Genomic DNA, 24,091 nt, shown 5'->3' with positions numbered 1-24,091 from the left:
TGTCTCAAAAAAAAAAAAAAAGAAAGAAAGAAAATAGACCTTCAAAATACATTCAGCAAAAATGCACATAACTGCAAGAAGAAGCCAAAAATATCCATAACTATTAGAGGAATATTGAAGAGGTCAATCTTCAACATTCTACTCTCAATAATGAAAATAACATGTAAACATAAAATCAGTAAGGATATAAAATAATTGGACAACACTATTAACTGACTAATATAACTGACATTTATTCAGCACTTGACACAACTACAGGAATATAACTTTCTCTTCAAGAGCACAAAGAGGATTAAGCATTAAGAGTATAAGATAGACTATCTGAAACATTAAAAAATACCCAAAATATAAGTGCATCAATATCCTACAAAGTATGTTTTTTGACCAAAATGGAATTAAGCTAAAAATTGATATCAGAAAGGATCTGGAAAATCCTCAAATAGTTCAAAAGTAAATAGTGAACATCCAAATAATGTAGAGATCAAAAAGGCAGTCACAAGGGAAATTAGTAAAAATAACTGAAAATTGCAATACATAAAAGTATAACAGAAATGCTTGACGGGCACAGCTAAAACAGTGCCTAGAGGAAAATTCATAGCACTAAATGCTTACATTAGAAAATAGAAAAGTCTCAAAAAATATTCTGACCTTCCAGGTAAAGGACTTAGATAAAAGAGGAAAAAAATTAAACCTAAATCCATAAAATAAAGAATATTAGAACAGAAATAAATAAAAAAAGGAAAAAGGGAGAAAAAGCAATGATAATGGAAATCTGGTTCTTTCAAATGACAGATAAAATTCATAAATCTCTAGCCAGACTTACCAAGATAAAAAAGAGAAAAGATATATTACTAATAGCAAGGACAAAATAAGGAACATGTCTACATACCTGAAAGTATAAAATGGCTAAATATGTAACATTATGTACATTTTTCCCCCTGTTTGACAATTTAGATAAGATAGACTAATTCATTAAAAAGCACAAACTACCAAAACTCATCCATTCTGAAATAGAACATCATGCCTCCAGGGCTCCCTGGCTCTGAAGCCATACTCCCTGTGTATAATACATATCCTTTTCCCCTCAAAATTTTGCACAAAAAGTATACATTATACATGGCAAAATATGGTAATTTCAAATACTTAGAAGAAGGAAATTGATTGTTCACCTGACAAAAAAATAAATGTTTGAGATGATCAATATCCTAATTATCCTGATCTGATAATATATATATACACATTATATATATTGAATATATATATTAGTATATATATCTATATATATCAATATATATTGAATGTATATATCATATTGAAATATCATACTATATACTATATACTCTATAAATATGTACAATTATTGCATGTCAATTAAAAATTTAAATTAAAAAAATCACATGATCATGGCAATTGATGCAATAAAAGTAGGTGACAAAGTTCAATGTCCATTTATGTAAAAACTCTCACAGTTAGGAATGGAGAAGAACTTTGTAAAAAAATCTGTAAGAAACCTATAACTAACTAACATCATGCTTAATAGTTTAAAATGCAATTCCTTTACCCTAAAATTGGAAGCAGAGCAAAGACATATACTTTCTCCTTTCTTATTCAATAATATACTGGGGGTCCTAGCCAGGGCAAGAGAGATAGGAAAAGAAAAAGAGGGAAAAAGACAAAAATGCAGAATAGTAAGCAACAGAACTGTATTTACAAATGACATGACTGACCATGCAAAACATTCCCAAAAGTCTGGCAATAAGAATTTGTTACTAAAACAAATAAGTGACTCTAGGATGTAACGTTAAAATGTAAAAATCAATTGCATTTTTATATAATTTCTATAAACAAAACCTCCATAGTTGACCATATCCCTACATAGACCACCTCCTTAATTTTCTTAGACAAGCCATGAAGCATAAGTACTAAGGTTGTGCTAGTTCCTATGTTGACCACCTCTGTATATTGACCAGTTCATTACAGTTTCCTGGACAATCAACTTATAAGAGTTCTGCTGTAATTGTAAAACATATATAAATTCAAATTTTCAAAAGAATATTATTCCCAATAGCACCCCAAAATCTGGAACACTTTGGTATAAACTGCAGCTATATCTAAAAATATGTGCAGCATCTATATACTAAAAACTATAAAACAGTGATGATAAAAATCTAAATAAATGGCCAGATATCCCATGAAATAGAGATGCGCCAATATTAAAATGGCAGTTCTCATTACTACCAACGCAGATTTTCTGCAGGCTGAATGCAATTACAAACAAAATCCCAGTAAGATCTGTTTGTTTATTTTCTTTGGAAATTCAGAAGTTGAGTTACTTTTAACCCATGGTTGTCTGAGAAGATACAAGGTATAAGTTCTATTCTTTTACATTTGTTGAGGTGTGATTTGTGCCCAACAATATGATCAATTTTGGAGGATTATCCATGGACTGACAAGAAGAATATATCAAGTTCATTAGGATGAAATGTTCTGTATATATTCGTTAAGTCCATTTGTTCTAAGGTCTGTTTAAGTCTGTTGCTTCTTCAGTTTCTGCATGGAGGTTCTGTCTAGTTTTGTCCAGAGGGATGTTAAAGTCCGTAGTTATTACAGTACTGGAGGATATCATATTGTTCAGTTCAGTTGGTGTTCATTTACATATCTGAGGTCATTTAAGTTGGGTAAATAGATGTTTAGGATTAAAACATCTTGTTGTATTGTTTCCTTGACCAATACATAGCATCCATCTTTGTTTTTATTTTTGTTGTTTAAATCCAATTGTATCTACAAATAAGATTGCAACCCCCCACTTTCTTCTGATTTCCATTAGCCTGAAACACTGTTTTTGATTTCTTCACCCTCAGTCTTGCTTTATCCTAAGAGATTACATGTATTTCTTGAATACAACATGTATTTGGCTTGTGTTTTTTTATACAGTCACCCAGCCTATGCCTCTTCAGTGGGGAATTCAAGCCATTCACATTTATTGAGAGAATTGATAGGTATGGTGGACTTCTGTTCCTCTTGTTCTGAGGAGGTCCATTATTTACTTTTACCCCATGCACCAAGCTAGTTCCAACACTTATATTGCAAATAAAAAAAAATTATAATAGCCAAAACTGTTTCAGAAAAGAATAAAGTTAGAAGATTCACATTATCTAATTTCAAGATTTATCATAAAGAACAGTAATCAAGACAATATGGTAACAGTAAAAAGATAGACACATAGATCAGGAACAATATGGAAAGTCCAGAATATATCTACCACAAAGGGTCAAATGATCATGACAAAAATGTAAGGTCAATTTAAAAGAGAAATAACAACTCAGGAGGCTGAGGCAAGAGAATCGCCTAAGCCCAGGAGTTGGAGGTTGCTGTGATCTGTGATGCCACAGCACTCTACCAAGGGCGATAAAGTGAGAAACTGTCTCAAAGAAAAAGAGAAATAACAAACCTTACAATAAATTATGCAAGAACAATTTATAGGGGGTCATTTATATGGTAACAAATCTTACAATAAATTATGCAGGAACAATTGCCGGGGGTCATTTATATGGAAAAAAAGTGAATGCTGATCCACATTATACACAACAATTAGCCAAAACTTGGTCATAGGCCACAATGTTAAACCTATAGCTATTATGATAGAACACATAAGAGAAAAGCTTTGTGACCTATGGTTTGGCAAAGTCTTCTAAGATACCACAACAAAAGCAATTTCATAAAAGCAAAAAAAAAAAAAAAAAAAAAAAAAAAAGATAAATTGGATTTCATCAAAATGAGTCTTCTCTGCAAAAGACAAATTTAAAAAGTGATACACAATAGACTGAGAAAATTATTCTCAAATCGTGTATATAATAAAAGACTTCCATATAAATAAACAATTCTCAAAACTGAATAGTAAGACCACCCAAATTAGTCATCCATTTTAAAATAGCAAAAGATTTGAGTGGTTAGCCAAAGAAGATCCACAGATGGCAAATAATCACACTGAAAGCTGCTCAACATCATTAGTAATTAGGGAAATGCAAATTAAAACCACAATGAGACACCATTACACATGTATTAGACTAGCTAACATAAAATCACAATGTGAAAATATCAAGTGTTGGCAAGGACACGGAACAGCTGGAAACGTACACTTTGCTGGCAGACATGCCAAATGGTTCAACCATTTTGCAGAACAGTTTGGCAGTTTCTTATAATGTTAAACACACACTTCACACAGGACCCAGCAATCTCATCCCAGAATTTACCCACAAAGAAATGAAAACATATGTTCACACCAAAACCTGTACACAAGTGCTTATAGTGGTTTTATTCATAATACCCAATACTATAAACCACTCTGGCAAATGGATAAGCAATTCAGGTACATCCATACCATGGCATACTTCAGTAAGAAAAATAAATGAACTACTGACAACTACTCAACAACCTTTAAGAATAGTAAATGCCTTATGCTAAGTAGGATAAGCCTAAATCAAAAGGTTATATACTATATGACATCATTTATATAACATTCTGGGGAAAGCAAAACCATAAGAACAGGACACAGATCAGTAGTTTCCAAGAGAAAGAGATGAAGACAGAGCCCAGCTATCAAGGGGCAAGAGGAAACTTCTGGGGGTGATGGAAAAGTTCTGTACCTTGATTGTAGCAGTGGTTATAAAACTGTATTTGTCAAGGCTCAGTGCCCGTAATGCAGTGGTTAAAGTGCTGGCCACGTATACCAGGGCTGGTGGGTTCAAATATGGCCCAGACCTGCTAACAACAAGGACAACTACAACAAAAATAGCTGGGCAGGCTTGGCACCCGTAGCTCAGTGGTTAGAGCACGAGCCACATACACCCAGGCTGCAGGGTTCGAACTCGGCCTGGGCCTGCTAAACAATGACAACAACAACAAAATAGCTGGGCATTGTAGCAGGCATCTGTAGTCCCAGCTACTTGGGAGGCTGAGGTAAGAGAATCACGTAAGCTCAAGAATTTGAGGTTGCTGTGAGCTGTGATGTCACAGTACTCTACCAAGGGTGACATAGTGTGACTCTGTCTCCCAAAAAAAGAAAAAAAATAGCCAGACATTGTGGCAGGCATCTGTAGTCCCAGCTACTTGAGAGGCTGAGGCAAGAGAATTACGTAAGCCCAAAAGTTTGAGGTTGCTGTGAGCTGTCACACCGTGGCACTCTATCGAAGGTGACATAGTAAAACTCTGTCTCAAAAAAAAAAAAAAAAAAAAAGACTGCATTTGTCAAAAGTCATAGACCTATACCCAAAAAAGGTGAAAACTTTACTCTATGCAAATCACACTTCCCCTCTCAAATACCTTTTGATGTGATCTTAATGTGCAGCCACAGTTCTGAATGATTACACACAGAGACAGCCTCCACTGAAGGCTTTGCTCCAGGGTTGTCAGCCTTGACTGCGCATCAGAATCTTTTGGGAAGCTTTCCAAAATACCAATGCCTGGTCTGATCCTGGCATACACTGATTTCATTGGACTACACTGTGGCTTGGGCACTGGAATGTTGCAAAGCTCTGCAAATGATCCTGAAAACAAGGGTCTTCCAACATCACTGCTCCTGTAACTACATACCTACTGCTACTTGTACATTTTAAAGTTGATAGCTAATATTCTTCACTGGCGTTTCAATAGTTGCTAAGGATGAAGTTTCCAGTATATTGTAAATCTTGACATTTTCAAATTAAGCTGTCATATCACTCTTTTAAATGTGTCCACTGGAATGTAAATAACAGAACGGCTTCACACCCACCTCCCATTTATAAAATCCATGAAAAACTCTTCCTTGATAATCAGAAATATTACTGTTCTTTTTTTCCTCAAATTCATATTTCATTTCAGTTCCTTCACCACATCTTCCTCTAATATAATAAACTTTTAACCATGAAACTTATGTATCTGTCACCCAACTACACTTTCCTACGACAATGTATTTGTATATTGTGTATAACTGCATCCATATATTGACCTGAAGCCTTTTACGGTTTCTTCTCACTGTAAGATTCTCAGTATTCAAAAATTTCTTCAAGTTGGCATTATTTGAATGGATTACTTTATAATCAAAACAACATAAGTATATTACACATTCTAATACATGCCTTTTAAAATAAAAGGTAATTTTTACTGTGAATGCATCTTTTAATGAGCTGTAAGATATGAGTATTACGCTTCCTTTATTAAAGGAATTTTCTAACTGTACTTTTGGAATTGTGGAGGTTTTTATATCTGGGGAATGAAGCATAGTTAAGACATTAGATACAAAAGGTGTGCATCTCTACTGAAAAAATCAAGAGTGTGTGTGTGTGTGTTGGGGGGCAGGGGGGAGATAAACAGGTACTTGATAGTTAATGTGGACAGATCAAGTTAAGAAAAAAATACAGAAGCTGAGGATGTGAAAACTAATTCCCTTTAAAACACCCCCACTCACAAACCCCTTGGCAAGTCTTTGTGTTCCATTCCTACAACCTAGTTTAAAGGGAATCGAACTATACAAAACACATGAAAACAAATCATGAAGCTTAATCAAGCAGGTTCTTGAAATTAAAGGTAAATATTACACAGAAGCAATAGTACATTTCTACATCACCAGCGTTAGGAGGTAATGCGTGAAGCTTTTCAGATTCAAGAAACACAGAGCAGGCACTAGTCTTGCATTTCCCTGCTTCTGAAAGAGATCTGAGTACAGAGAACGATTTCAGCACTATAGGAAACACAGTAGTTAAAGCCCAGCCGTGGGTAAGGTGGGGGGATAAAGAAGCATTGCGGGGAGAGAGGACCCTGTGCCGACAGCTGGCTCCTCCCTGCCTATCAGGGGAAGCAGCCACTGAGCTGGAGCTGATTATTCACAGACACATCCTAGGTCGGTGCTGCTCCAACCTCAAGAGAAGCAAGAAAATCTGCATGTTATTAAAATCTCCTGATTTAGGGAAGAGGAGGGGGAGGGGAGGGGAGGGGCGAGGTTAGGTGGAGGGAAGGTAATCAGTGGGACCTCACCTATGGTGCATAGTGCAAGGGTACATATCAAATCTGTTGAGAGTATAAATGTATTAACACAATAATTAAGTCAGTCAAACTGGTTAACTGTTAACCAGTTTGATGTTAAGCATTCCAAATTGTATATAAAATCAGCACACTGTACCCCATAAATGCATTAATGTATACAGTTATTATTTAATAAAATAATTAAGAGAAAAAATAATAAAATAAAATCTCCTGGTTTCAAAGTATTAATAAGACATCCCTAGCAGAGCCCACATTAAATATATATACAGTCCACAGTGTAGCACTGGACGTCATTTGTCAATTGCAAGCCACACCTCCAATACTAAGGCGAGAAACTGGATGGCATGATGTGTTTCTTCTTCACTATCTATTTAAGACTTATTGCTCCATAGGCGCCACTGCTGTGTTATTTTATGTGCTTTACATCTTTTTACGCGGCATGCTTTTAAATTTAAATTGTAAAAGGATAATACTAATTAAAGTTTCCCTTCCCTATCAAAAAAATTTCTTTGACACATGCAAAGCAATTCCGGGAAAATTACTTTCAGATAGTAAAAAAAGTGACATTTGGCCCAAATGCACACTGCAAGCTTCGGTCCTTTCCAAAATTTAAACATTAGGCTCTCTATAACATCTTAGAAGTTGTTTGCCTTTATTAAGGTTACTTTTGTCTGAACTCCAGGCAAAATCCAACTCCCTAATGTGCCCTTCCTAATTAAGGAAATCAAGCAAAACACTTTACTGGAGGCAGATAGCAGAACCTAAAGGGATAAGGCAGAACTCATTTGTAAGCTGTCTTTTTTTTTTAACGTTGCTGTACATCAAAACTACTGTTTTTCCTCCTATTGTTGACACTGTTCCCCTGAAAAATGTAAATAATATTTGAGCTGCTCTCTCTCCCTCTCAATAGAATTCTCAGTAGTTGTAGTGATTTCACATTTCAAAATATTGAATGCTTGTAAAACAAGCAGTTGTCGTGTTTTGATACCGCTTTTAACAGCACATAATGCAAATATTTATTCAGAACAGTAATTTCCATTGTGCATAGTTTTTACATCTAATTATGGACTCTGAAAAATTACAACCATGGAAAACAAAAGCTTACATTACATTTAAACAATCACTCAAAGGACAGAGTAACTTCTCCGGGAGGGGAAAATTCTATACTCAGTAACCCTCTGGGCAACAATACAAGATTCCTTTGACAGTTAAATATTAAAGAAAATCGAATATTCGTTGAATGTTAGCTTTAAAATTAAAACAACCTTAAGAGTAGAATGTTGCTGTTTTGTTAACTGCCCAGCATCCATTACACCTTTTTGGTAACAGTGTCTCAAACTGTTTTCTATATTCCCCTCCCCCAGTTCATTCCAAGTAATTTGAGTAATTAGAGTTGGTTCACTCCAGGTGTGAAAGGGAAAGCTTACTGTCTGGGCTTGAACCAATCTGTCTAAGCCCATCCCATCCTCCTAGGCACAGTGGCTGATTCAGAGAAGACTCATGAAGCCTTGTGGGCCAATAAAAGGCAGTCTCAGAATTTTAATAGAGGAGAAATGTTTGGGGTTTTTAACTAATTTTAAGGCAAGAAGGCATAATTCTGAGCTATGGAGTAATATGTCCTAAATAAGAGGCAGTGTGTTTAAATCAAACTGAGAAAGGAGAAAAAAAGAGACTGTAGATCCCTGGAACCTCACTTAAGCACCTGGATCAAGCCTTACCTGATCTCACATTTCTCCCAGAATCTTAGTTACATAAACCAATACATTTCCTTTTCCCTTCTGACAGAAACTATTGGCGCCTCCCAAATACTTATGTGTTATTCTATATTCCTCAGTCATTCTTGCAGTTAGGTGGAGGCAATCTTTCTAAATGCTAACCAAGGGGATATGGGCCCAAGTCATGAAACCATTTTTCAATCTGGACCTTAAATGGATCCTACATGATTCTCTACCCCTTCTTTCTCCAGTTGTGCTGACCTCAAAGGCCACATGTTCTAAATGAAATAATAAGATAGAAAAAGGTTCAACTGGTCTTTAAAGGAACAAGAAATAAATCTTTCTCAAATTAAGCCACTGAAACACAGACATTTGTCAATCACTGTAGCACAGTCAGCCTATTTTAACTTAATATATACCTTAGGCAATATAAGATTATTTTTTATACCTACTATCAAAATATCATCAATAGAAAGTGTTTCCTTAAATCAATAAAGAACTTTTCTATTCTTGGGGAATTCTCTTTCTATGTTGCTTCATATTCTAAATGAAGATCTGCTTTGATTTCTTTCTTTACAGCAAGGCCTCAGGACTACTGTCCTCATAGTGTTATCAGGATAATAAAACATGGAATAGTTCTTGAGGGCCTCCCATTTGAAAGGAACACAGACACTTTATAATACCAGAACAGTGAGGAACTATCTCAAAAAATCAAAATCAAATCAGCTATTCACCGAGTACTTATTTGCCAACAACATGAAAAAGAAATTTATGAGAAACACAAAATAAGGATCCTTGTCCCCTTTCCTAGAATCCTTTTGAAAAATGAAAACAATAACAGGTATGAGATACTCTAACATGACTTTTTGTGCCATCACCAGTATCAAAAATCAATTTTAACAAGATGAGAATTTCTCCAGGTATTGAAGACTGGCACATTTCACACCAATTCCAATTCCTTTCTGGTGTACCTTTGTGAATTGAAGAGGCTGAAGTCCTATAAATCAGACTTGAGGGAAGCTCGTAAAGCTAGGATTCCCAACCTGGCTGAGGTCCTGCTGAACAGAGGAGTCCATTTGGAATGAAGAGACACAGGGAGTGATTTGAGGCCATAGCTAAGCATGAGATCAGCCCTTCTTACAAATACAATGGTACCATGTTTGAGCATTTTGGGGTAGTATTGCCAGAAATTGTCATGCCCAGGCCTTAATATCACAGGTGCTGAAAAGAAGGCCACAGTAATATGGGATTTGGGCCAAAACAGGAGCAAACTGTGGCTCATTGTCCTTCCTAGCACCTGAGCCTGGTGCCCTCCACACAGAGAACCTGCAGCTCCTACTACATACTAATAAATCCTTCTCTTCCACATGGCTAAGAACCAACACAGAAGGAACAAAATCTAGAACAGAGTTCTGAAGGGTTAAGGGAAAGTCAATTCCTTTCAGCATGTAATCAAAGAATTTTTCCATACCTGTGTTACGTGGCTTACCGTTTGCAATTATTCATGCCTCAGTTTCCTCCATTTATCTGTAATCTCATGAAAACAGAGTTAGTCTCATACTCATACAAGATGAGACAACAAAGAACCCATCCTGGAAAAAGTGCTACACACTTCGTTGCTGAATATCACTAAGGTCACCTTCACAGTAGTCCCCTTGGGAAGCTATGTACCAGCAACACCAGCACCTAGTCCTCTTCAAAGTGCTTTTTCTATGATGACTTCACAAACTTAATTGTCCAATCTCATACAATGACAGCTCTGATGACCACTCCAGAAAAAGAGTTCCAAAATTGGAACGAGGATGGACTACACACTGGCGTTGGTGCATAGCTTCTCAAAGGGAGTACTTCAAAGGTGGCCATAGCGATATTCAGCAATACAATACGTAGCACTTTGTTCTGGGATGAGTTTGAGGACTTGACTGTCAGACCTATACCCATATCCTCAGACCCTATCTCACTGTATTTACCTCTGTCCTTAGAAAATAATTGTTGGATAAACAGAGGCATGCTCTTAGTTCTCTATATCTGTGACATTCCCTACTGGAGATAAACTAGAACCAAGTAGATGCTGACACTGAACTTGAATAGTTTATGGATACATTTAGGCAGCAGGGGGCTCTTCAATTCCATGCAAATCACAGACCTATTGTTTTGGTTGCGTTTCTTAACAGCAATGCCCAAATAGCATGTCCTATGTAGAAGCGTTCCATCTTGCCAGCTGACCAGATTGCTCCACTTTAAAATGCATTTTCTTTTTCCTTTGTAGCCTCGAAGTCAAAGTCCCTTTATCTCTGCATTGTCTGCTGATGTTCTCTCACTGCAGCCCACATCAGAAAGCACACCTGGGGAGAAACTGCTGCATGCCATGCTGGACCTTCGTCACTGATCACAGACATCGTCACCTTGTCCACTCCTTGTCCGCCCTTCAAGAGCCAAGCCATCTTAGCTCAAAGGACCACTCTTTGAGCATTGAGTTTTAGGTCATTGAAAGCCACATTGTCAAAGAGCAGTAATGCTCTTCATGAAGACTTCTGAACAGTTTTCAAGGGACACAGGAGCCCTCAGCAAATGCTACTGAGTATGGCAGAAATTGACACTGCCACTCTGAAGAGCATCAAGGTCGGCAAACATGATACTTTCACATATTGCTAGCACCTGTGCCAAATGGTGCTGCCCTTTCCGGAAAACACTAGGAAGCAAAAGTTCCACTCACACTTTTTGATCCAATGAAACTATCCATCTATCTAAGGAAAGAACTCAAAACTAAAATTAGACACAAAGATAATTATTGCGTATAATAGTGGAAAACTATAAAGTCTGTCTGGAAAATGCAGAAACTTTCAAACTATGCTATCCATATTAAAATTATATTCATGACACATTTTTTTAAACATGAGGAAACGCTTATATAAGCGCGTGAACTCAAAAAAGCCAAAAACAAATAGTACGTGCCATATAGAGAGTGAACACCACTGGGTTAAAAATTCATAGAAAAACAACTAGAGTGAACTACATCAAAATGTGAAGCAGTCACCTTTGGGTAGTGAAATTGTTTCTTTCTACCTCTCATTTCAAAAATAATTTGAAGTAGCTTACAAAAAAAAAAAAAGTGCAGTGGAATAAAAAAGCAGACAGAAAGAGAAACAGAACAAGGGTAAGAAAATAAAGCCAAGGATTACACTTCTATACAGGATGTACGTCTTAAATGCCCGTGCTTATAAATAGCAAATTCAGCTCTGCGAGTCCTCGAAGTTAAAGCAAAGGCAAACACGTGATCACTCATGAACTTCCCAGTGCTCCTAGGATAGAGTATACATTATTTCTCAGAATAAACACAGCTTATTTTCTCCTGGTTCTAAGAAAAAAATTTCCCCAGCATTTCTTAGAATACGATAAAAGAAAATCTGTGTTGTTATAGATAATGTTCTTAAAACATCCCTACAAATGAGGCATCCATTAGCCTCAATACTGGCTAATAACCCAAGGCCAAGTATAATTCAATCCAAAGAACTCAGTGAGAGTCAAATTGCCAAACTTTCTGGTTTTCTGGCTTGCTCTGAGAGAACAGATGGGCCTAAGGATACTTCTTCCGATCCTTCTGCCCTCCTCGTCCTCCTGTTTTATTCTTACTATCTTTGTGGACATGCCATATCTTCCAAAAATGCACTTGCATTACTGTAAAATTTAAATAAAATTGCTTCCACTGACCACATTAATTATTTAATCGAAACACAAATGTCATGTTTTCACACTCAGGCTCGGTCATTTCCCTATCATTTGCTGAAGCCCCTGCAGCCGTCTGGGATGCTGGGATTTATTCAGAACCCTGAGACCTCCATCTCCACTCTCATCCCATTCTTAAGCTCCAGCTATAAAATTCCTACAACAGGTCTTGTAGCCTTTGCTCAGAGACATTTGAAACTGACATACTCATTACGGGGTCTTATTTATCTTCAGATAGCAGTGTCGGGTTTAAGGGCTTCTTTTGTTGACTTGGGTTAGTTATCTCAAACTCCTGTGCCTCAGTTTTCCCCTCTGCAAAGGGAAATTATAACGCTCATAGGACAGTGATCGGGATTTAATGAATGAACGACAGTAAAACCTTTAAAACCTTGCCTGACACACAATGAACATTCAATAAGCTATAAGAAAATAACTACTATTATTTCTTTTGAATGAGAAGAGCCATCTTCCCCACAGTTTCCATTCTCTCAGAAGCCCCTTCCCTGGAATTCTGACTATCCCTGCTCTCCCTTCCTAAGCCACACAGACAGGCACAGCCTTCCTTAAAAAGAGAGACAGCCCTGTCATTAAAACTGTCATCCTTTTACCAAACTCCCCAGATTCCTTTCTCATTCCTTGCTGCAGTAAGGGGTCTAAGTTTCTCATTTTCTGAATAAATTAAAATTTTCCATCTTTCCCCTTTACATAAAGTAGTCCAAATGTAGCACAATTCTCTGGATTTAACAAGGGCCAACGCAATATGGTGAAAATACTTTCTTCGTCCCATAAATTATACTTGTGTGAAGTGGGCCAGCCCAGGACGGCCACCTCATTTGCTCTTTAGCCTCCATGCACACATTGGGAAGCCCCACTCCTGTCCTCCCTGGTCCAGTCATCCTGCCCCGGAGCTCTCACCCATGGTGAACAGAACTCAGAGCAGTGTGGTTTCCAGGCACCCTGGAGTTAATCCTGAGGCTCTCCCTACAGCAACAGAAAAGAAGCCTCCCTGCTCTGGCCAGTGTCAAAGGAGGCCAGAGTGACCAGGAGGTCACTTGGCCATGCCAGGTGCCAGGTCAGTCAGTGAATAAAGCCAAAACAGGCTGGTGCCAAAAGGTGAGTTCTGGTGGTATTAGCAGAGCCTCTGGATAAGACTCATCTAAAATCACCCTAAGCCTGAACCATAAGTCACTCAGTATAACTCTTTAAAGCTGCATGTAACATAAAGAGTCCTGAGGATACCAAGATAAAGCAAGGTGATACTCCGCATCAGTGATGACAAAGATTATTATTATTAATTAGGGCCTCTGGCCTTCCAGACAGGGGGTTCTCTAAGATGTGGTGATAAAATAGCCCCCAGAGCTCACATCTTACTTGTCTTGGCTTCTGTTTTTTCTTCTTGGGCAGTCACACAACTCCGTCTTGTATTAAGTTTATTTTTATACAAATATCCAAGTCTTTCTACACAGCTTCCTCCCAAACGCCTCTCTCCAGCACATCCATGGGCATGTGTGGACCCAAGTTCAGGGTCTGACACATGTCCCTTTGTCTCATGTATTAGGCCGTCCTAACCTCAGGGAGTCTTTAGGCACAATTCTGCCATGAAGCTCCTCTCTGTACTATTAGCGCATCTGCTCTTCTGAAGTCTGGCCGAGCATCCCATCTGTCATGATGCCAGCCTCCGTTACTCACGGGCACCTAGGAAGGCCAGGGGACAGAACCCTGGGATCCCCCCAAGACCGTGCGGACATCACACCACCCACGGGCACTGAGCCCCTGAATCCACCCCGCACAGCACCTCCAGGGCACATTTCACCGTGGTGGGTACAAGAGTGCCAGAGGCAGTATAAATTCCAGTCCCCAGCATCAGTCCATGCCAAATATACATCTATCTCTTCATGTGTGTGCAACAGAATTTCTATTTTCACTTCATGTTTTATCTAGTGGCAAAACAAAGGCTCTGGCAATACTCCCCCCTCTCTTCCACCTGCAAAGTTTCAGGGATCAAGTCTACCTTCTAAGAGGCTCAGAGTGACCACAACACCCAGGAGGGCTCTGCAAGTGGCCCATGTGGCATGTGCTCTCCTGCTGTCAGTCCATCCAGACCGTGGCTGCACCTCCCTGCTCCTGACTGCAGGCCTCCCCAGCCATGTCTGCTCCTGTCCTGGGGCTGCTCTCCCGGCAATGTGCTGAGGCACGCGGCCTTGTCACCCATGCGCACATCGCTTCTGCTTCCCTTCCAGGTGATGCGTCTATGTCTCTCCAAACATACTTGGGCAACTGAGCTAACAAGTGGCATAAAGCATCTCAAAAGCATACCAGCATCTAAGCGGCCCTCTAAATTCTTTCCCCCAATAAAAGAAAAAAATAAAAAGAGACAGAAAGAGTCCAAGAAACCACAAGTCCATGAACATATTTTTCCTTCTGTTAGATATCAGTTCTTGAAATCAGAAGTCAGGAATTTGACTTTTTCCTTCTGTGAGATATCAGCTCTTGAAATCAGAAGTCAGGAATTTGACTTTTTTGTCTTGTACCCTCTGCTGCAGCAAGAGGCAGTGGCTGCCATGTGTTCACCTGCCCCAAAAGAGGGACCTGCATGGTGGGAGGGGATGTGGGCAGGCGGGGGGGTGATGCCAACCCCAGGTTCTGAGACCAAAATACTTTACTGTCACATTATCCTAGGAGATGCCAGACACCCCAAATCTCAGCGAGCTACTTTAGAGCTTCAGCACCCTCTCACCTACCAATATGGCTTCCTTGACCAGAAGGAAAACAAAAACCCGTGGCTGGGAGATTCCCGTAAACAGACACTTTATGTCACTCTTGTGAAAAAAAACTTAAAGTCACTAAAAGTTAACAGCTCTTTGTGACCTCTTGTCTTTTCAAACGTGCATCCATTTCATTTAATATACATTACTCCGCAGGGCATTAGATGGGGAGAAATGGATATTCGACACCTTTATCAAATGTTTGTTCACTACTTTGATTACTAGTAAAAAACAGTCCTCCGTGTTTTAGAAATAGACTTGAATCTCTTCAAATACACGCCACAGGTTATTTTTTCACTTCCAAGGCCTTCCTCCCCTATCGATTCTTAAATTATTTCTGGGAGAGGCCGTCTTAGGTAATGCTGATCTATAAATGGACCCCCAGAAACAAATGTTCAACAACAGAGGTGAAGTTGGTCCCTCGTCTCTGGCTACTCTTATCCCTGCTTATAGCAGATTTTTTAAAAAATAAATGACAAAGTCCTCTAAGAATATTCTGAGTCTTTGGTCTCATTTCATATAAAGTCCAAGCTGGTTTCCTCTTCTGCTGCTAGAAGCCCCATTTATTACTTTCGTAATTCATTCAAGCTTGCAGTCCAGCATCAAAAGTCAAACTCACCAATCCCTATGTTCCCAGAATCAAGCACTGTCCTTTTGCATACAGCAATACTATTTACTTGTCTTCATTCCACATGCTTCTTCCTCATTCTTCCCAATCTCCCAGTGACCACAAAAGGGGCACCTACTCTTTTGATTCTGGAAGACCAGAGGCCGCGTTGTGCATATCAGCAAAGCAGACAGATAATTGGATCATGAGCTACACTCTACTGAGTACAGAGTAAGTTCTTCCAGAAGAACTTCAAGGACCCTGACCCCGACCCTGAGACCACCAAGCACATTTTACACCATCTGATAACCTGTTTAATCTTTCAGTCTTGGAACTAAATCTATATTTGAATATTCCCTTTCAGGTGTTATTCCTGATTGCCACTGGAAAAATCAAGGCTGAAAAAATTAAGTAACATGACAGTGATGTATGCATGTGTTCAACAAATAATCAAGAGTTATCCATATAGTAGGCTCAGAGCTAAAAACTCACATGGCCACCTCTCTTCACTTGGCCCTCAGTAAGCCTGGCACCATGTGTCATTCTTGCCTGACACAGGGTTTCAGTTATAGTTATTAAATATAATCAATGAGAAGTATGCAGAATGGCTAGCAGTATGGGCTGTGGCATTGGCATTCAGATCCTTCCTGCCTTCTGAGTTGTCTTGACTCAGGCCAGTTCTTAAGTTCCCGGAGTTTCCATTTCTACTACATTATACCTCTAACCCATTGGGCTTATCTCTATAGTCACAAAAATTGTCTTTATAAATCACTTGGCACAGTACCTGCCATACAATAATTACTCAAAAAATTAGCTGATACTATTATCATCCAAAGTATTTCCTGCAGCACTTTGAATTACTGAAAAGGACAGCATCGAGCCGTTTCACTGCCAGGTGAAGGTTCTTCAGGCCATATCTCACCCTCTCATAAGCACACTTAGAAATTTTATTGAGCCCCTGCAACATCCAAAGCACTATTCTAAATACTGGAGAGAAATCAAAAAGAGAAAAATGCACATTTGTCTCCCCCAGAGGAACTTTAAATTTAAAAGAGAGAAAGAAAATAGTTTTAGAATGTCAACCTGTGGAAGGCAGAAAAACATACTCCTCCAAAAAGATATTCACATCCAAATCCCTGGGACCTGTGAACGTTTGTTATCTTATTTGGAAATTTTTAAAAAGTGAAGGGGAGGGACTTATCTAGATTATTTGGGTGGGCCCAAAATGTAATCACACATCCTTATAAGAGGGAAGAAGTGGGAGGTTTTATACACAGACATCTGGAAAAGCAGGTCATGTGAGGACAGTGCAGAGAGAGGTCTGCAGACCCTGCTTTGGAGACTGGAACAACAGGGCCACAAGCCACCAGGACCTGGTAGAGGCAAGGAAGGATGCCCCCCCCAAGACCCCCTGCAAGACTCTCTGATTTCAATCCAGTAATATGAACTTGGGCATCCAGCAGGCAGAACTGTGAGGGAACAAATTCCCAAGTCACCACATTTGTGGCAATTTGTTACAGCAGCCATTGGAAACGTATACACGCTCTGTGTACAAGTTAAAACTCATCCCTGTCCTCCCTGTACTTTCAAAATACTGACATATCTCCTCAACACAGCCCATGAAAGAGATTTGTCACCCGTCTGTAGTTTGACCACTGCCTAGCCCTCGGCTCCCTGGCCACGTTCTACCTTTTCCCATTATGCAGTACCATGACCTCCATGGCTCTTTCCCACTCCAGTTCCTCCTCTGACCCACTTCTTGCACGCTCCACCTCCCTGCCCATCTGATTAACACCAGCCCATCTTTCAGATGAGGGGAAGGTTTCCCAACTGCTCTAAGTCAAATGTCGATATCACCGCATTCAGAAATGCTGCTCTATGACCCAGCACAGAAGTTACAGCACTAAGTTCAGATTCCTTTGTATAATTAACTCCCTGATGAACTGCAGATCCCATGAAGGCAGGACTCACATGTGTTTAAGGGTCTTTCTCTCACTGCTGCATCCCCTGGGCCAGCATGATGTGGGCCCATTACTGATGCTCAGAAGGCAGTTACGGTTATAAAACAGCAAAGAGGAGGGGAAGAGGGGTCCCAGGGGAGAAAAAGAAGAGGGTAGATGAATAAGGGACTGCCATGTTTGAGTTCATAACTTAACGTGATAGAGCTATGGTCTGTGGCACTCTAATTGCCACTAAACATCCTTGGTCTAAGGACCCTTTAGTACCAATCTCTGTGTCCTCGTGACACTTGAAATAGTTCCTGCAGAGTTCTCTGTCCACTGAAAGTCTGTGGCCTTTGATGTCTGATGAATGAATAAATGGATGAACAGATGGAAGGATGGTTGGATGACTGACTGATAGAATGATGGATGGACAGATACATAATGGCTGGATGAATAAATGGATGATGGGTAAATGGACAGATGAATTAGAAATACAAAATAGCATACGCTTCTACAACAACACATTTTTGGAGTTTTTGAGTTGTTTATTCATTTTTTCTTGACTTTTAGAATGAACCTAAATTAAATGGATCCTCAAATGTTGAATTATACCATCCTATTTTTTATTTAACTCTCTAATTCAGAGGAACAAACCTCAGTGGCCTTCCATCGTTCAACCTTTTGGCTTTGATAGAGTTTGAAGATAAGAAATAAAGTCAGCCTCTCCCTTTCCCTCTCACAGACAAACTCACATACCCCAACCTGCTCCCTTCCTGATATGTTTTCCTCGCCTGAAAAGTCCATGACTGTGGAGAAGGCATCGTTATATACAGCAGCTCTTTGCACTACAGGCCTGCTGGAGAACAACAGTCATGAGTTAGGTGTGGTGCTCTGCTGCTCAGAAGCTTCACGCTGACCTCCCAGGCCAGAAGTTTGATGCGCAAGCCCAGTGCTCAGCTGGAAGCAGGTAGAGCAGGCAGCCAGCTCTGCCCTCGGTGCAGGGACCATGTCGCTGCATCATCTCTTCACCCAGTACCGGGGGTCTCTGGGTGCCTCTCACCAGCATTTATGAGAGACCATAACTAGGGATATCACCTGCAGGTGAGGGTGGTGACAGGAGACCCACATGGGGCAACCTTCTTCATTTTGTATTTAACAATCACCTTGCTCCCTGCCCATCTCCAATCTCCTTCTCATTAATTTTTCTTCTCTGCCTGCCCTCCACACACCTGCCCCTCTCGTGAGGTTAAGAGCACTATGTTAAAACTCACCTTCAGCCTGCCATACCCTGTGACAAGTTTCTGTGACAAGTTTCCATCAAAGATTAGATCTTAAACATAACACACAGGCACTCTGACAATTTGATATAATAAGGCCATTCTTCTGAAAAGCGTGAGACCCTGTGACAAGGTTGCTGGTAAAACTTTTTGTTTCATACCATAGCTCCAAGGTCCCAAGGGCACAGAAGGATAAGCCATAGAACTATATTTTCATTATTTTAAAAGATCTGTAATAAGGGTGGGTTTGTTCTATGACCAGACACTGTCCCCTCATGAAATGCAGACATGAGTAAGGTACAAGGATATAAGCCTAGTGCTCAAATGTCCATTTTGTTCCATTTCGAGGATGGCTTTGAAGTAATACAGTACAGTAAAAATAATAATTTCCTGAAACAGATCATTTAATATTTGATGATAACTAGTTTCAATGAGCTCTAAACAAATTGGGCACCCTGGATTGTGTGTGATTATTTACTCCCAATTAAAATCCTTTAAACTGTAGTCCACACTTGGTTTCCGGCTGGCTTGGAACTTTCAAGTAGTCAAAGAATCTTAAAAGGGAGGGAATATGAATACATCGGGAATATAACTTTGTGACATAACTTATAAACTGTCCCTGCACCGTGAAGTTCCATCTCACACAATCTAATGGCATCAGGGGTGTTAATTTTTTTCCTTATTCTTTGACAAATTGTGAATAATCACTAAGTAACCTACCCTGTGTTCAGTCTCTGCTAACGGCCATAGAAAAGTCGCTACACGTAACCGATTGCTTCACTTTGGAACTATCTGGCCAAGTTCTCTAAATTCGACACACACAGTATGTCATATGCCGTGTTCACAGTATCATTTCACAAGCTGAAATTTGGTCACCTAGAAAATGGGCTTCCACATCATAGAGTACCTCATTTAAGGACATTCTCACTGTTTCCACTTGAAAAAGTTCAACTGCTATCAGGGGAAATGCAGTTCTCTTCAACACTGCTCAGTCTAATAAAGAAGTCAGGAGCAGAACCACGCATATAACAGAGAAAACACAATAGATATGTCATATTTACAAAGCTATTCTGTACCTTTCTTAATAAAACCTTGTTATTACAGCATAAAAACAGAGACACCTATACGGATTATAAAACCAAGTGACAACCAATAAAAAAAAAAAGCGTGCCTGGTGGCAACATTCAAGTTGGCTGAGCAGCTGGGGCTGCAGATTTGGGGTTTTTTTAACCTCACATCTGCCTGACTTGGATTCACTGAATCCATCAGCCTTTTCTTTGGTTTCTTGTCTCATCATAAATCCTGGAAGCTCTGGCCTTTAGGATTATCCCAACTCATAATTAGGAGATGTGAGCCCATTTCAACCACACTTCAAAGATAGTAGTATGAATATAAATTCCTCTCCCTAAAATGTATCAGCACAAAAACCCAACAAGTGAACTGTTTTAATCTATTATCAGATCCAAAGCAGCACAACCTCAGTGATTCTGGAAGAACTCAGAGGAAGAAAATACATGTAATTAAAAGATTCTGTGCATGATAATTGGCTTTGAAGTTTCTAAGAGAGATTTCAACTTAAAAAGCTTTGCAGAACAATATGTATACCAGCTTTTTTCAGCACATGTTGAAGACTTCTGAGAATCTCCACTTCATTTCCAGTATATCTCTCTATAAGAAAGACGTGTTTGATGCTTGGTGGGGGAACCACACCAGATCAATAACCAGAAGGCATTGCTGGTCCTTTTTATAATCTCCTGTGCAAATCAATTTGTTTTCAAGGAATTACTTGGGGAGGAGGGGGGTCCAAACTTGCTCTTCCCCTGACAGACAGGGATGTTGACAGAGGGGAGAGGAGCCCATTGGGGAACTCCTGCCTTTACTCAGGGCTTCAAGTCAGGCCCTGCTGGGGCCCTCTGGTCACCAGTCACAGCTGAAACTCCACATGCACCCACCTGGCAGACAACAGCTGCAGAGGGTGAAAGCTGACCCCGTGCAGGCCCACTGTTTCAGAGCTAACCCTGCCCTATCTTAGCAGCCTGTGAAACAATGACTAGCACCCCCATACTCCAGGGGTGCTCGGAAATCATTTTCCAACAGGTCAGTACCAGCAGGGAAAGTCAAGTCCAAATTCCAGGAATCTTCCTGGTCATCTCAACCAACTCCCTTGACAGCTGGCTCCACCCCACCCTCAGGAGGCCACCTTTCTCCTCAGGGGTCTTCCACACTCCTTTCCCTTAATTTAAAAGGCCTTCTGGAAATAGCTACTTTCCTTCCTGCTTCACAGTCTCACCTAGGGCCCCTTACCCCAGCCCTCCAGGGGAAGCACTTGCGGCCAAGGGCCAGCGAGGTCCTTGGCTGCGCCCGCGCGCGCGTTCACACAGACACGCGCGCACTCACACGCGCCCACACACACACACACACGCCGTCTCTCCCACCCTTCTACACACACTCCCACACACTCACTCCGTGCGAAGTTAGTCCCAGGCCACGGTGGCGGCGGCCTCCTCACCTTTGGAAAACAGGGCGGCCAGGCTGATCAGCACAGGGGACCAATGGTGCCACAACGTCCCCATCTCAGACGCACACATCCTGGAGACCCGGAGCGCAGGTCCTCTGCTCCCCGGCGCCGTCTAGGCGAAGAAGAGTCGGTCCCAATGGCCTGAGGGCTGGAGCGGGGCTAGCTGGTGAAGGAGCAGCCGGCTAAGGGCCAGAACAGCCCGGGCGCCCGGCGCCCTCCTCCTGCCAGTCCATGGCCGGGTTGGGAGGCGAACACCATGCGCGGGCTTCTGAGTTGCTCTCCGGAGTCCGACACACGCGCAGGCAAACCTCACCAGCCCTTCACCACCAACAGGATTTTTTTTTTAATTTTTAATCCACGATGAGTATTTCCTTTCCCGTTTACCGAAGCGAAAAGCGGCCCCGGGGGTGCAGTAAGGGGCGCCTCCGGGCGCGGGGCTGGCGTGGACGCGGCTGGCGGCTAACTGGCGCTGGCGACAGCGGGGCGGCCAGGCTGCAGCGCCCGGGGCGCCGGCAGAGGCAGCGCGGAGGCCCCCGGAAGGGTAGCCGGGAGCGCGGGGCGACCCGGGGAGCCCTGGCACGCTGCCCCCATCCCGGGCGGGCCGCTGCGCCCCGGGGCTCGCTCGCGCGCGCGCTCCTGCGCCCAAAGTTTGGCGGGTGCGGCAGCTCCCCGGGCCGCCCCCCTCGGCCCGCCGGCCCGGGCCCGGCTCGGGCTCGCGGGGCTCTACGCGCGCAGAGCGCACAGCCGGCTCGGTAGACGCGGGGCTCCCCCCTGCGCCCGGGGGAGGCGGGCCAGATGTGCGCGGAGGAGGACCCCGCGGCTCGGGGACGCGGCCGTCCGCCGCAGCTGCCGCCTGCCAGCCGGCGCTGTGGTCCCGCTCTTCAAGGACCGCATCCGGAACGCCGGCGCCCGCCACAGTGCCCGGAGCGGGCTTGGGGTTTTGCCTTAAAAATTTGTCTGTTTTCAAAAAGCCCCACCCTTTCGGAGTGACAGCTGTGAGCCCCAATCCGCAAAGTAAATCCCACCTCCCCCTGGTAGGCTCCGCACCCTGTCTTCCTGCCGCCCCTCCCCGCGCGTGCGGATGGGAGGGAGCCTCAGGACCGCGGGTGGGCCCCTGTCCAGCTCCGAGGAACCCGGAGCAGCTACCCACTCTCCCAACAGGTGTCAAGGGGGCCATTGGCCTCCCTTTCCCTTCAAAGCCTCGGGTTAAGGGGAGGTCCTCAGGCCCGGGGGTGTATAACGCTCCTGGCCAGTAGGCGAGCGCGCAGACCGCTGGGGAGGGGTCCCTCCCCGCACCGGGTATCGCCCAGTGATCTGAGCGAGCCTCTGACTTGGCTACCCTGAGGTCATGCTGGGCCTTAAACCCCGCCCGAGAATGAACCCTAAGTTAGCGTCCCTGGAAGAATGTCCTCTGGGCTGCCCAGCGGGCCTGTGGAATGGGGAAAGGATCTGCAGAGAGACAGTACTGCTTTGAGAGGATAAAAGACAAGGCTCTTCGAGTCCTCCTTCCTGAATCTCTAATTCAGACACCCCCCAACCAAGATCACGCAGCATCAACCTCTGATTTTTAGCCCAAGGGCTGCTCTGCTCCCTGGAAATCTTTGAATTAACCAAGATGAAAACTCAGAGCAAGGGAAAGCATCCTGAATTTTTAAGCGATATTGTAAACCAACCATCACCAAATCAAATGAGATCAGTTTACCTCAGTAAGTAAAAATGGGTCATTACGATCTGGCTAAGGGAGCAGTAGATGTTTTACTCTGTACGCCTCTGGTTGCAAAAATATACCAACACTGTAAGTTTTGAGGTGATCTTCAAACTTTCAAAGAAAATCAGAAAAACTGCTGTTCGCTCTGGGTTCACGGTCTTTGAGATGTGCATTTCTCCATTATCCCATGCTTTTCTGAACATCTGCCTTTCAATGTTGCTTTTATGTCTTAAACTTTTTGCCTATTTTCTTTATACCTCTCTCCTATATAATTTCAGACAGATAAAACTCCAAAGAACCTAAAAGTTTGTCTATTTCACTGTTTCTGCTGAGCAGCACCTGGAAAGACTGATCCAATAGGATGGCTGGGCCCCTCCCCAGAGCTGATTCTGCAGGTGTGTGTGTGGGAGGAGGGGACCCCAAGTTCTAAAATCCTAACAGGTTCCAGGTGATATTGATGGCACACACACTGGGGCCACTGGTCTACACTGTCCATTACCTAAATGATGGTGTTTCTCCTTTCAACACCATTCCCTGTACTCTGAACGGGCCTGCACCAGATTCCTCCTCCAGGTTCCTTCCTGAACTATGCTCTGCCAGGGCCCTTAGTGTGAAACCGAGTCTATGTTTAAAAGATTTCTCAAATTTATTGGCTAGAAATGAATGGTCTTTATTCTTGATTACAAGCAAGCATTTTATAATTTTCTAAACTAAATTGAATCTTTTCCCTAAATTGCAATCATCAGATACCTTTTTTCCTTTTTTTTTTTTTTTTTGTCATTTCAGAGGATTTCTCTATCTGTATCCTTAAG

The 24,091-nt window shown here is 41.7% G+C and overlaps 1 protein-coding gene across 1 annotated transcript in view; it reads right to left on the bottom strand.

The window, feature by feature from the left end:
• The window catches only part of LOC100944162 (transmembrane protein 132D-like), a 561,473-nt gene extending 539,502 nt beyond the window's left edge, over positions 1–21,971 (bottom strand). The window contains exon 1 of the mRNA XM_003802605.3: positions 21,563–21,971. Within this exon, the coding sequence (XP_003802653.1) occupies positions 21,563–21,641 (79 nt within the window). The 5' untranslated portion in view covers positions 21,642–21,971. The remainder of the gene's footprint in view (positions 1–21,562) is intronic.
• Between the last annotated feature and the right edge of the window lie 2,120 nt (positions 21,972–24,091).

Source organism: Otolemur garnettii, unplaced genomic scaffold (assembly GCF_000181295.1).
Source record: "Otolemur garnettii isolate 467f Iridium unplaced genomic scaffold, OtoGar3 scaffold00250, whole genome shotgun sequence".
In the NCBI taxonomy this organism is placed as follows: domain Eukaryota; kingdom Metazoa; phylum Chordata; class Mammalia; order Primates; family Galagidae; genus Otolemur; species Otolemur garnettii.
Note: the sequence above shows the minus strand (reverse complement) of the source record. Positions and strands in the feature narration are given on the sequence as shown.